The sequence below is a fragment of the Amia ocellicauda genome, chromosome 19 (assembly GCF_036373705.1).
Source record: "Amia ocellicauda isolate fAmiCal2 chromosome 19, fAmiCal2.hap1, whole genome shotgun sequence".
Lineage (NCBI taxonomy): Eukaryota > Metazoa > Chordata > Actinopteri > Amiiformes > Amiidae > Amia > Amia ocellicauda.
In genome coordinates, this window is record NC_089868.1 from 17,603,093 (window position 1) to 17,618,057 (window position 14,965).

General features: G+C 39.3%; 1 protein-coding gene and 1 long non-coding RNA gene across 2 annotated transcripts; both read right to left on the reverse strand.

Annotated features, from left to right (window-relative positions):
• Positions 1-3,358: 3,358 nt before the first annotated feature.
• On the reverse strand, positions 3,359-7,254 carry LOC136714506 (uncharacterized). The gene is made up of 7 exons (XM_066692038.1): positions 7,105-7,254; positions 6,692-6,774; positions 6,315-6,402; positions 5,665-5,744; positions 5,210-5,355; positions 4,838-5,102; positions 3,359-3,650 (listed from the first exon to the last, which is right to left on the reverse strand). Exons 1-7 carry the CDS (start codon positions 7,126-7,128, stop codon positions 3,623-3,625), a joined length of 714 nt encoding a protein of 237 aa, XP_066548135.1. The 5' UTR covers positions 7,129-7,254; the 3' UTR covers positions 3,359-3,622.
• Positions 7,255-7,471: 217 nt separating this feature from the next.
• On the reverse strand, positions 7,472-9,183 carry LOC136714904 (uncharacterized). The gene is made up of 4 exons (XR_010805067.1): positions 8,792-9,183; positions 8,398-8,465; positions 7,835-7,911; positions 7,472-7,605 (listed from the first exon to the last, which is right to left on the reverse strand). It is a non-coding gene; the product is annotated as an uncharacterized LOC136714904 (long non-coding RNA).
• Between the last annotated feature and the right edge of the window lie 5,782 nt (positions 9,184-14,965).

Genomic DNA, 14,965 nt, shown 5'->3' on the forward strand with positions numbered 1-14,965 from the left:
GCCTTTGAGAAGTTCTGAGACTACATTAAACAATGGTAATAGCTGCCACAGATTAGGAGTTACATCCCCAGCTATCTTAATCAAAGGTTTAGTGAGAAGATTACTCAGCAGCCTGTGGGTAATTTGTTGAGGAAGCTTTGAAAAATGTTTAATATCCCCACAGCGCTTGCCAGGCCCGTTGCGCAGTCGGAAGCTCTGTGGGTTTGGCCCTGCTCTGTGTGAGGTCCACCTACGAGAAGTGAGGAATTAAAGTCCTGGCAGCACAAACATGGGTGGAACCGCAGGAAACACATCATACAAATCTCACATTTAGCTTTCATTAAACAAGGTAAGCAGGTCTTCCGCTTGAGTGAATTTAAAAATTGGACCTGTCCTTCATTGAGCCCTGCTGTCTCTCTCTCAGCACAGATCCAACAGTTTTGTAAGAATAAACAATTGAATCCTTCATTGTACTTAATAGTGCCATGCCGGCCAACTCTAGTATACTAGAATGGAAATATATTAATGGGAATATGACATCATCTCATTCAGACATTATCTCTTCACTTTGCCTCGTTAGAGTTTCCCTACTTCTGTCCTGCGTAGACGGAGGGAACGAACAAAGTCATTAGATGCTGATTTAAACCTGTTGCCTTGCATTCCAGCCATACAAACACACCGTCTCCCTGGTTTATATCCCGAGACTATAAACATAACAATGCAATGAGCAGCAGTGAAAATACCAATCAAACACTCAGGAACAGTGCTTCGGTAGCGATGAATTAAAATGAACATATGCCACAACATATAAAAAGCCAATTAGAAAAAGACTCGGGAGCTTTTTAATTGGCATTATGGGAATTCGTACGGACACGTACTCGCCTTACCCGTAGAACGCATAAAAGAAATATTGATTCAAGCAAGAGGTAGAATCAATTTGTGTTCATTATTTGGTGCTCGAGCAATAATACCTTCCTCAGGAGACTCTTTCAGAAAGGAATAATTTACCTTTCTGTTAAAGTAAATGTTTATGGCATTCCACACATTTTTGGCAGGGTGTGTGTGCGTAGCAGCCCTGTGTTTGGCCTGTGTGCGTGTGTGTGTGCGCGCATGTGTGTGTGTGTGGTCCTGCTGGCACTCAGCAAGGGGCCGGAGCGGCTGGGAGGTGGGTGGGGAGGATGGGAACAGGAAGCTGTTACAGATGTACCTGGCAGGCCCTCTCCTGACACCAGCACACATACTCCAGCTGTCCAGCGGTGTGCCCAGCACTGTGCGGTTGAACACAAGGCACATTCAATCTTGGGGGGAGCAACACCACCCTGGAGGCACAGAAAAACAAACGCTTCAGGACCTCCAATGTGTTCTTTCATACATGCACTCACAAACACAAACACACATGCACATTGTATACACAATGAATGATCAACCAACTGCTATTTAAACAAACAATGTATGTTAGTCAAAAAAGAAAAAACATACTTTAAAGAATATCCTACAGAATTCAGCAGATTAACCACCAATCACGTTCATGTATAAAATGAGAACATGCAAACATGTTGAATGTACTGGAAAATCAGCCCAAAGTCAAAGGCTCAAGAGAGCACTCTTTCTTTTTTTATTTGAATGTTAAACTATTCTCCCTAACCGCTAGCAATGATTGAACAGCGAAGGAAAAAAAAAAAAAAAAGCTTTATGTTAACATATCAAAATTAATGATATGAACAAAAGACCTTAATCGTGACCAAAAACATTCCCCCTGCCTGTATGGTCACTATATTGCTGATCCAAGTTTATAAATACCCAAAATACACAGCATTCTTAAAAACCCATCCATAAGTCAAAACGGAATATATGGATTCATAACATATGTCAAATTCTGATTGAAATGTAACTCTTATATATATAATGAAAAGGAGTTGTTTAAGATGATTACAAATGTAAAAAAATCTGAACCTTGCATGTGGTTCCCCCTTGTGGTCAGTGGAATGAATTTGGCATATTTTGTAATGTTGTTTTTGGATAAGACTTTCAGATTTCCAACTGGCTTTCTCCTTCCTTGTGTGATTGGAGAATAACATGGCAAGTGACAAGACACTAGAGAAATGGTTCACACAAAACATAAGATATATTGTTGAAAGGTATTTTTGCCAGTGCTCTGGAGATCTAATGCCAGTTTGCCACCTGTGCCAGCCCTCAACACTGATGCTGTGGAAAAACACAAATATATCACAAATATAATGCCCATGTTGTTTTGAAAAAAAAAAAAAAAAAACCTCTATAATTCATGCACAATTCTTGCCTTTTTTGTTTAAATAATGAAAACATTCCTGTAGTACTATTCATGAAATTAAGCAATGAAAGCCATAAATGGAATAGTATTTGCAAGGGACTCAAGTCTGCTGACATCTGACATTACATCTGACTGCACCCCTTATACTTCGATCCAACACCACAGTAAATAAATATATCTGGCGATAAAGGGGTTAATAGAATCCGACGCAGGAATGAGAATTCCTGGTTGTGGCGGCTGGTAGCAGCTTCCGGTTGCTCTGGGAAATCTGCTAAACTGAAACCATCCTGTGAACCCCAGAGTGGGAATAAATCATCCCTAACTAGCCCCCTCACACACCATACTGAGCCCCGGCCAAAAAAACAATGGCATATGTTTCTTTTCTTTTTTCATGCAACAGGATTCGTCTTTCCCAAGCTTTTAGCATGATCCCCTCGCAAAAGTGTTCCGCAGCAAACCAACTAAGCCATTTCATAAAAAAAGGTCATATTTAATACATCCTGGGAAAACAAGCTACAGCCCAACAAAACTGAGAGAGCAGAAGTGTTGATACTGCTGTGATCCACAAGCTGAACGATTTGTGTAAATAATGGGTTCTGACATCAACAACAGTATTTTTAATAGGGTTCATAAGGCACTGTTGAAAGGACTGACAACAATGTTAAAGTAGGAAAGAGTTGATTTGTTTTTGATTTGAAAACATTTCTTCTGCTCCTCCTGTTATATGCAGTATGGAGAAATATTTAATGACAAAACATATAATTACCTCACCAGGACTGAACAATAACCTCACTTCAATCTGTAAATAATTTAGTTAATTCAGTTCACTATGAAAAATAAACCTGGGGGATTAAAAGGGTAATACCTAGAAGTCAGGTGATTTGGCGCCATCTTCTGATAGACTTTCACTCAACCAAGTGAAAGAGACTAGTGAGTATAGTCTGACAAGCATGTTTACCAGCAGTTTAACATCATAGTAGCTCTTTCTTTGATAGATTAATTATTTAGAAAATATCAAATAACTGTTCAAAGCCCAAACATAGTAAAACATTTAGATTTTTATTAATGAAAAAGAAAATCACTGTCATTTTTAAAGATTCCTTCGAGTAATAGTTTAAACATCAGAAGACCTTTCTCACTTACTTAAGCAGCAATGAAGAAAATCTCAATAAAAAATTAAAAGCCATACATATCTTCTTTTAAAATGCATTTTAGTTGGTGGGCAGATATAAACTGCAATTAATTATATTGAATCTCTTCAAGCCATATCAGTGTGCTGAATATAATATCTGCCTGTCCTGATCACAGGTAGATTAGAGAGAGTTGAGAGAGAGGGTTTTCACAGAGACACCATTATTTCCAACTATCCCGGCAGACCTGTCTGAAACAAAAACATTTTGCATTCTGTTAATTTAAATAGAACTCTAAACACACACTATTGAAAATATTGTTAAATACATATATACTTTAAAGGTCTTCCATGTTGGAAATCAGTAAGCCTTGAGCACGATTCCTTTCCTTCAAGGCTATACATTGTGATTTACAACACTGTAACACATTTGACTGGTTAGTGCACTTTTTCTGGCCCAAACATTTATATATATATATAATATGATGTAGTATATTAAAAAGGAAATATAGTCATTTTCAAACAATCATTATATTGCTTAGCAGACACACAAAGTCAGCTACCTATGCCATTGTCAGCCTCCCAGAGTACTGTCATGGCTGCCTTATAACGTGGTGCTGAGGCCATGGCTGTTTGGGAGAAGCCGTTTGAAGGAAAGGGTTAACCTTTAGTTGCTCCCAGTGGCACCAAGGATCCCCTAGAGCGCACTGGCATGCTAAATAAATTCCCTTTTCATTTCCAGTACAATGGCTCTCAGTGTGAAACAATAGGGACCACCTTTAAAGTGCTCCTCGGTTGAGCCCCAGCCATGTTTTAAGTGCTCCTCGCTCCTGAAAAGCACCCCAGCCACCCCCCACAGGAGGGTCTGAGTACCTCTTCTTTAGGTCCTTGGCTGTAAGCCTTCACTGTTTCACAAAGAGCCAGACCAGGCCCAGCCAGTTTTATGGAACAAAGATGGTAGCGAGGCCTTTACTACTTCTTTTATTTATTCTCAGACAGCCCAGTAAGCACATGCTGTCTCCATTCTTTACCGGCCAAAAAAAAAAAAGCAGAAAAAGAAGAAGGGGAAGGAACTCTGTAAGCCATTAGGTTGAGTTCTTAAAGTGACAACAAAACCTGTTCCAGCCTTCTGGGCATGATCTGATGTCCACGTATAAAAGTAGATATGATGCCTGTAGATACACTGTATATAATGGACTGAATTGGAGTTTGATGAATACATAAAGAAACAAAAGAGAGAAAGCAGTCTCTGCTGGCAAGAGCTAATTATATATTAACTAACCTGCTAGTATTGATTTTGCTTTACAATCTGACATGCTTTATCATTATAGGAGATGGTTTTACAACACCAGATGGACCTATAATCCACTATTCCTTATTCATTAACCAATGCAAAGCAATGCTCAGAATATCTTCTCGTGCCTACAGATAAGTATTACCTTTTTGAGACTGTGGCAGACATCGTACAGTCTGGGACCTTGAAAAAGGGGAACCTTCTTTGTTGACATTTTGAAGGCAATTTTGATCCATCTCCTGAGGTTCCCTCTAAAGGCCTGGGGATCCAAATTGCTCTGGGCGTCCCTGACAGGCCACTGACCCCTCGACACAACCATCCATTGGCCGACTGGACAGAAGCTGACCTGCTGAGTTCTCTGCACTGAGGGGTTCTTCTGTGACGAGAGTTAAGTAACCAAGCCCTGCCATCTACAATAAAGAAGATCAACTGAAACCTAATTCACAGAGATAATGGGATTTTCTAGTATTATGTGTGGGTGTTTTCCCACAATAATATTACATGACAGAAAATGCACCTTTTAGGCTCGCCCCTGGAGGTAGCAATGTGGGAGTCGTGCGTGCGGCTGTCTTCCAGGCCTCCACGCATTGTGCCTTGTACGAGGAGCTGCTGTCAGGCCCAAGTGCTTCGTCACGTGACGCCGCTGTCACCCCGAGGAGCTTTCTGTGAGCGCGCAGGGCAATGTCTCATCAGGATCTGGCTTTCCACATTCATACAGTTCACATTTTTAAAATAGTAATAACAACAATTAAACATACATTTTCAGGGCCATGCCATCCTTTCAAAAAAAGGCACATTAAAATAACTCTCTCCTCCCTGGATGAAAAAACAATATGGTTGCAAGAAAACAGTTGCTTCATAGACAGTTAAAAGCTGCATGGGTGGGTATTGACTGATACTCAAGACTGAATTAAATATTTATTTGGAAAAAACGTTAAATTATGTAAATATAATACTGAACAAAATGTATACCTTCTTCCACTTCTTGCTCCGAGTTGCTTACTCTGTGATGGCGCACAGAGGTTTGTGTCTTTATCATCTTTTACAGTCACCTGTGCACATATGATATATGCATTGGTTGTCACTTATACAAATAGGATTGAGCAAACATGATTAAAGGCTATGATAATGCCTGGTCACCTTGTAACAAAATACGAACAATAGATACAATTATGCATGTCAGGCTCCCAAATGTTTTAAAAGTAACTGATCACTTTTGAAAATACAGGTATACATTACTGATTTATTACAGGGCAGTTCTGTGATGTGTGCAGATAACCCTGATCAAATGTTTACTGTAGTATACCATGGTAAAACTGCAGTAAAATGTATGTCAGCAAGGTGAAATCATGGTAATGCACAGAGAGATGTATTAAACCATGACACAAGAAATGTAAAGCTATGACAAAGAAATGACAGTGTACAGTGCACATTTACTTTTGTAGGGACTTTACCAAGCAGGTAGTGCATCTGTTGAGGCAAATGTATTTGCATATTCATATATTCAAATGTTGCCAAATGTTGCAAAAATCTCAAAATGTCAAAGGGAGTCTGATTCACCAGTTATGTCTGAATTTTAGAACACTAAACATAATTTTCCAGAATTACTCATCCCTTCTGACCTGGTGTTCAAAGTTGATCTTTCTTGTCGGTCTTGATTGCTCTCTGTCATAGTTCAGTGTTCTGCCATTACATGGATTGAGGTAGTCACTACCAAGAAACAAAAGTAGGCTTACACTAAACTTCAAATGTAACACGCATGTATCTTTTCATACCGTGTAATGCCCTAATAGAGGAACAGTGAAACTAAGATACAAGTGTTAATTCAGGTGTTTAACAAATCTTTTTTGTCATATATTAGCTTTTTGCATAAAATAAAATAAAATAATATATATGAATGAATTTGCTATATTAATACAATTGCTATTTAAATTGACAAAAGATTTGGACAGCTGAATGTCAATATCAAGACACTGAAAAACAAAATCCCAATGTCCACCTGTCTTTGGCCTCCCATGTCTGTCCTCTCTCCTCCGTGAATTCCTCTGAAGACAGATCAATATGTCCTGCTTCTTGTGAGGTCTACAGGATGACAACTGAAGCTTATTAGAGGAGCAGGATGTTGACTATGCCGCACACAGATCAGTTTCCTGCTCGTGGAGAATCACCACAGGTTCTCACGCAGGAACTTTATCACCGAAAAACAGTCACATCCTCCTTTAAAAGCTGGGAATGATAATTTGAACCAAACAGAATTGCAAGCCTTTCCCTATTACAGTTATTTACGAAGATATCAGTATAATTCAGTTGATTAAAAGTGACTGTGAGGAAAGTCAAACATCTCTATATAAATGCTATCATATGTTATGTCAAACTCTACTTTATATGAAGAATGAACTGCACAGATATTACCATTGTGTTCTCTGCAGACAACATGTGGTCCCTGTGACTTTTCCAACTAGGAATGGCCGCCTTCAGTTCACAGTTCAGCTTTGGTCTAACAGAGACACACAAAGGACCTTCAAGGTCAGTCTAAATAAACAAACAAGTATTAATGAATACAAGAAAAATAATAATCTTACAACCTAATTTATAAGTAAAAGATACAAACACATCATAGATGTGACACTCAAATCCAGATCTACCTACATTGCCAAAAACACCATCATAATACTACTAATAATAATTATAATAAGATCACACTAAGATCTCTAATGCTCAATATGTGTTTATAGATGTAGCATTTTAGGCATTTTGCAGAGATAGATCATACCGCTGTCCTTCCACGCTCTGCTTCCATGTAGACTGGCAGTCCTGTTGAATTGCATGCCGGGATTGGCATATCACCCTTCTCTGTTCGGACAACAGAACTACTCAGGAAACATGTAGCTAAAGATAAATCATTTCTGGATTCTGCTGAGATAAACAAAATATATATAAAAAATCATACAATGGCTTACTTATACATACGTTCTCTTAAGCAGTGCTTTATCTTAATATAGCTAGCATTACAAATTACCTGGATTCCTAACAAAATGATCCTTATTGCAGATACACATATTCCACATAACATAACATAACATACGGAGCATGTGTTTTATAAAGGAAAATAAACCTAGAAAACTTCTGGCAATGGCAATACCTGGAGCTTGGATGCGTTCCACTTGGCCAGAGAATGGAGTCTGAGCACATTTCTTTATCCTGCTCGAACTAGGAAGCCTAATACAGACAACATATTGCATGTGATGCACTAGTGAATTCATAATAAAGTGCCTTTTAAAATAGACAAATGCATAGATAAACATTTGATAAGCATAATGATTACAGATAGTCTTTCTAACTAAAGACTTGACTCCCTAACTCGTGACGCTAGTTAATATAGCATTGACCTTTTGTATGTCCCTATATCATTATATAAGTGAATTATGACTATCAGTAAATGTTATTGCATTCCAAAATAGGTCTTGCACTTGTGTTGTTTTCAAATTTTAAAAACAGATTTCCTTAACACATTTATTAAGACAACTGCATGTATGTAATGCAGATCAGTTGAAACAGTTAACAGTGGCTTTGGCCTACCCTTCAACTTTTTGAGATTTTTTGAGGAAATAACTATGTCTTTTTCAATATTGGCCTTTGTTTGATTTTTACGGTTTTCTGCAGTTAAAGGAGCAATGTCCTCAGCTACAGTGGTCTCATACAAACCCCTGGTGTAGCATCTCACTGGCCTGGAGCACAGCAGAGAATGGTCTCCGGGGCAATGCCTGGCTGGCCTGGAAGGAATGATACATTATTTTGTGTCATCATTATGCTCTGTTCTGTCTGTGTGGTATAACTATATACAGAGATCACTAGGACTACAGTGCAATTGCGATAACACCTAACAATCTTAATGTCATGACTTTAGCAAGACTTCAACTTGTGCTGAACTACAAACAAGTCAGAAAATATATCTTTGGCTTGTTCTGTTCGGAAATTCTTCTTCTCAGACTCTATCTCCGAGTGCCAGTCTCACCTTCTTTGTGGTCAAAACACTGATCTTACATGACGTGAATGTGTTGGCGGTGCAGCTCGTACATTAGGAGCGATAGATACTCACTGCAAGGACGAAGTGTGCCTGGGTGCTGTGTGCAGGCCAGCTGGCCAGGCAACGCTGGCGGCTGTGCCACTGCTGGACTCTGTGGGTAATGTAGGCGGCGGCCACCTCTACTGCCTGTTTTCCATCATCCTGCCACACACAACACAGCCCACACTTCAGTCATTTACTACACAGATTTGTGATTTGATGTGAGAGGTTTAAATGTTTGGCTTTACTCGCTGGTCTGGCACTGTTGACTGCTGGAGATGTAAGTCTAAGTCCCAGTTAAGACGACACTGCTGTACTCCAGAGTAGGTACTTTACAGATTGCTTGAGCAATAACCTAACTGTATAAAGCATCAGATGAATACATTAATAACCAGGAATGTTTATAATAGTATACAATGGTTTAAGTGTGGCCCAGTGTAATAAAGCACAGTGAAGGTATGCTGAAATTGTTAATGTATTGTGTTAAAAATGCAGAAACCCTTTGTTACATTTACAGAGGTATTAAGGGACGAATCTCAACTTCTTTCAACTACTGGGTTGTCAACCATTGCCAATGTCATTCTACATTCCCATTCCCTTTCTACCAACTTCTAACAGTGTAAATGCAAGAATACATGGAAATATATCAATGTTTTTCAATAAATGCACCAAAAGATTACCGTAACTTTAGAGAAAAGCAGATAAAAGATACTATAACTAAAAGAAAAACTGCTTCTAAGACCAGAAATAGGCTGAAACAAAGGTTTGGGATCCTTTTCCTTCGCTGCTGGAAGGTTGTCAAACCCAAACAGCTGTCTGGATGCAAACAAAAACAATTGCACTGCTTTAATAGGTTGAAAACATCCCCACTTTTACAATACCAGCTTAAGTGTTGTTACAGGTGCAATGTCAGCTTCATTCGGGTCATAATTTCTACCTTCAGGTCGCAGTTCCCCTGTAGAATATGAGAGACTTTCTCCACTGTGTTGTGATCTCCAGTGGCGAGGGTGAGAAGCTCCTTGATGGGACTTTCTCTCCTGATTAAGGTGTAAAAGGTTGGCACCACAGCAAACAGGAGACACACCTCGGAGGCCAACAGAGTCAGGAACTGTCTGTGACTGAAAAAACAGCAGCTTTTTCAAACACGTGGCCATGAAAGACTTGTGCAGGACTGACCAAAAGGCAGTGAGGCTTTTAAACAGAATTCAAAGCGCTGGTCTTTACTTTGGAGACTTTCAAGGGCAATGGCAAAATTGGACAAGTGCATTTTGTGGATAGGTTTTTTGAAATCAGATTGCAGTACTTTTCCCAGTAGTAACAGAAAGGGAGTCTATTGGAGAGAGACACACCTGGAGGTCCTGCACTTCCTGATGAGCAGGTGGGTGGTCCTGCATTCTGGCCCCACCCCTCTGATGAGCTCCGTCAGCAGGAAGTACAAACTCACAAACAGCTGGTCGTACAGGCCCCCGCTCTGCTTGCACAACAACAACACCGCTCAGCAAATGGCACTCAGTGACCTCCCAGTGTGCAAAAAAATATTATTCCCCTGGCTCTATGTATACCCTCCACTCATTTAGGTGACTAAACAAAGCGAAGCACCACTGTTGATTATAGCAATAATATAGAATCTACATTTATAATCATGAATATAATAATGACAACAGGAGATATTGTAAACTATAATGACAGCCTATTATAAAAAAAAGTATGTCGAAACTAGTTAGCTGGGGGTGGCCACCTGTCAGGAGCTGAAATGTGAAACAGATGTGCCAATTGCACTGGTCTTAACCAAGGTCATGTGCCAAGATTAGAGGTCAAACAACACGCTTGTTGATACAAACAGGCTTTACAGGGGCAACAAAAGTAGATGGGAACTGGAAGATAAACCCAGCTCAACAGGCTGTATTGACAGATAGAGATTACAGCAAAGCCTGGGTCTGATAAGAAACCGAGACAATAAAATAACACCCAATAAGCTAATTTGTACATAAAAAAAATATATAATTATTTTACAATGTAATAGTTCTCAACAGTCCTTCACACACCCTCACAATCTGCTCGCAATGTCTGCTAGTTTTAACTGTAGGAGCTTTAGGACCCACTTTGAACCCTTTGGTTCTCGCTGGCTTGTTTTTCTAAATTAGTCTGCATTACTAATGAGTGATCGCCACCCAGTGGTACTGCTATAAAGTGTATTCCTATTGGAAAAACACTGAAATTAATTTAAGATTGATAGGCTGAAGGTCAGCATCCCAATTAGTTTGTTGCACAAAGCATCACTTCTTACACATTATAAACACCTCATTTATAACTTATTTAGACATTGTTGACCAAATTGGCATCACCTGGGGCCTTCTGTTTTGATATACCCAATTCCATCCTCTCCATCCTGATGATTTTATTTTAATTATTTTATACAACACTTACACATATTGTTTCGTGGAACCCATTATCAAATTACAAACTCTAAAGCTCTCCTTGTGATTATAATGACTTAACGTCAATAAGTCTTAACGTTTAGAATAGTATTAATATTTCACAATTAACTGCCAATTCATATTTAATAAATCTGCTGTGCATGTCTTGTACATAAAATAATAATGCACATCCTCCTTAGTGGTGCTTTGAAGAAAGTTAATAAGACTGTTTATGCTGCATTCATCCAGTGAATGTAGGCTTGGCTTTGCCTTGCTTGTTTTCCAGTGAAACCAAGCACAAACCAAGTTGTAATACGTGGCTTCAAACAACAGTATACGAGTTCCTGCATGTCTATCAAAGTTAAATATTTGTTCATGGGTAAGACAGCTTAGAAACTGATGAAGTACATTACAGTCACTGTTTATCAAATCTAACACTGTCTTAAGCCATACAGGTACATCCCACTGACACTCTTAAATTAAATCACACAAGGAAATAGCAGAATTGTTTGGATGGCTGGAACCAAATTCCAAATTGTGGATCGTCTGAGAGACAGTTTTGGAGGTGGTTCTTTTGCTGGGATTGCACATCATACAGCAGTATGCCTAAGACCTGCTTTTTACAATTCCACCTTGTTTTACCTCAAGAATAAATAGTTTTAGAGCTAAAATATGTAAACACAGAGTAAACTAAACATTTATTAGCTGAGAACTGTCAGCAGGTTTGCCATGCTCCCCTGAAATCAGGATTTCTCTTTATAAAATCTGAAATCAAGAAACTATGGACCGCTCTACCCTTGAACTGCTCTAGCTTGTGACCTCAGCAGTGGAGGATTAAGCTGTACTAATGGGTAATCATGAGGCGGTCACCTGTCTGGAGTCCTTGTCTAACTTGACTGCTCCCAAAAGCAGGGCTGCAACATTGACCTTCTGCAGAGGACTCAGCAAGAACAGGTCAGGAGTGGAAACATTCCTACAGCAGAGAGAGCAAGAGAGACATCATATGACAATACATGCACAATACTTACAGCAGATTTAATCTTGCACTTTACAGAATGGTTGGATGCACTTAGGAGTAACAAAACACAGCGTAAATTTCACATACCCAATCCAGTTGAGCTTGGTGGTTTTCAGAGTGTCTTGGATGAGCTCCAAATGCAGTCCAAACTCCAATGAAGCCTGACCACATTGCATCACAATTAAATAGTTAGCACCTTTACGTGAGTCAGCAGCTTAGAGTATAGGCACAATATTGATTCATTACACAGATTAATGTGAGTAAAAGAATCCACCAAATTCCCAAGAACTAAGACCTGCATTTTAAGGAAAGGGGTCAAAGAAATGTAATATTGTTGTCTTTGTTTTTGTCTTTAAATCTCACCATTAAAATTAGCAGCAGCATGTTACATTTGTCCATTTCCTTGTCTCTCATTGTGACCAGTTCTACCATGAAGCCTTTGAGATTTTCTGCCAAGTCCCATCTGCAAAGGAAGCAAGCTTTTCGTCATGCCACTTCCCAGCAACACCTGCAGTTGGCCATTTACCTGAAATTGAAATGAAATTATCCCAGAAACACCAGCGTTTCGTTATTGATTTTCTAAAGAAGTGCTTAGACTGAACATGAACATGATAGACTGAAAACAAAAGTATATGTGAAGGGAAGGACATGTCGAAGCATGGGCAAACTATCCCTGATTATCACAATACATTTTCGTTTCTTCTTTGTTTTTGTTTCAATTAACTTTGCAGACCAACAGTTCATGCTCTACAGGTCTTTGTAAGGTTCAAACAATGTATTTCAGAACACCAAAGAGGAACAGCATCTATGGAGGATGAGCTCAAGGGCAACCAAACAACGTAAAATAAGTCTCAATTAAATCAAACAGATTGATTCCTAGATTGATTTGAGGCATTAGAAAGTCTGCAAAGTAACCTATACGTTTCTGATGAAGGCACAAATTGGGATATTCAGGCTGCTGTGAATAGGCATGTCCTTCCAGAGTGAACAAAAAAAAGATGTGGTGAGTCCAAATAGAAAGATCGCCCCTTTTCAATGTGTCCATTACTGACCACACCAACAATAAACAAACAGAATCAATCAGGACAGGGAGCGAATACTGACACAGGCTGACCCTTTTTGAATCGTAATGCTCTAATAAGAAAATGACATAACCTTTCGACATTTAAAAGCCAATTCAGACAGTGACTAGAGAAGCTCATCCGTAGATCCATAGTAGACCCATTTCTTATCGCCATTCATTTATTGGATCGTCTTTGACACCCCCCACCCCCTCCCCTCCACATTCTACTTATACTCCCCTTCAGCCCCCCCCACCACCCCTTTTTTTTTGGTTTCCCAGGCAACCCCTAACAAAGCCATCATTTTACCAATTTCCACAGAAACAGGTGCTGGCACAATGGCTGCTTCCTTCCAGACTGAAAGAGAAGGTTAGGAGAGGTTCATGGGAACCCGGGCGGACAATCTCAGGCCTGTCCAAGTGTCGTCCCTCTGCCCGCACATAAAAGGAGGCTAATTTGTTGTCGCTGTGTTCCCAGGGGGGGTTTTGACAAGTTTCTGTGCCAGGGAGTGATATTCATCTCAACTGCTGATAGGTCCACCTCTGACAAGGTTTTTTTTTTGTTTTTTTTTGCCGCAGAAACAAAACGGTTGTGTCATGCCTTCAAGATGTTTCAATTTAGCTTTGAGCGAGAGCGTCCATATCCCTGTTTTTTTAAAGGGCTGTTTGTGTGTCACATGTAAGCCTCTGATATCAAGCCTTTCATCTTTCTCATCCCTCTCGCCTCTTGAAGTTCTCCCTAAAACACTGAGGGACGCATTTATAGAGTTGAAAAGCATTTACTGGCACATTAAGGCTTTGGGGATACTACTCCTTGGGCCATACTCACAAAAGGTTAGCATGCCAGAAGATGCTTTGCGGCTCTATACACTAACTGTTTTATGAATCCTACCCTTTAAATGCCATTGTTTCTTGTGTAGAACACAATGAAAGCATGTAAAAGCATGCAAATGTACTACAGATTTGTATTTAAACATAACTTAATAGAACAGAATTTAAAGTGTAAAGTATGTGCTAAAAAATATAAATGTTCTCATAATTTAGAATGAATTGTAAGAGTTTTATGTGATAAAATACTCAGTGACCTTGGGCTATTTAAATTCCAAGTCTAGTTAGGTAACCACTCGTGAAACAACTTAATGCTATGCATCAGAAATTTGTATTTAGGATGAAACAGCTTGCCAAAATGTTAAGGTATGTATGCCTTAATACTTTGTGACATTTGACATTTTATTCATAACCACATTTAGAGTATTACAAATTAAACTAGCACACTTATCTTGCACAATGTGTTGTATATTTCCCACCAAACACATTTGTTTGTATAGATTTAGTGACTGGAAATAGACTATTAGTATTGTGAATGTGTTTGACTGTAAACAAAGGTTTCTTGAGAAAGGGGGAATACAAATTTCACAATACAGTGTCCAGCCACAGTGGAAGCACGGTAAAACAAACACGGATATGGTGAAGAATGATGTTAGAAGTTGAAAATGGTGATTGGCTATATTCTGGAGGACAATGGTCCATGGGGCTTGATCTCAGCTGGATTCAACATCACAGCAGAAGAGGACATGTTACACTGTCAGGGGCCTTAATGTTGTAGTTTCTTTCCTGATCTTTTTAAAAGCAAGGCTTCCATAATCCTTTAGGCCACAGGCCCTAGTCACTAAACATTTTTACAAAGGGGATAATAAGACATTCTCACAAGA

What these genes read in the sequence shown, in the direction of transcription:
- LOC136714506 (XM_066692038.1), bottom strand. Translation starts at nt 7,128, where the DNA reads ATGTTGTCTGCAGAGAACACAATG. An exon ending in TCCAGGGGCGAGCCTAAAAG is followed by an intron (nt 5,103 to 5,209) that starts GTGCATTTTCTG and finishes TCTTTATTGTAG; the next exon opens with ATGGCAGGGCTTGGTTACTT. An exon ending in TCTGCCACAGTCTCAAAAAG is followed by an intron (nt 3,651 to 4,837) that starts GTAATACTTATC and finishes TTTTTGTTTCAG; the next exon opens with ACAGGTCTGCCGGGATAGTT.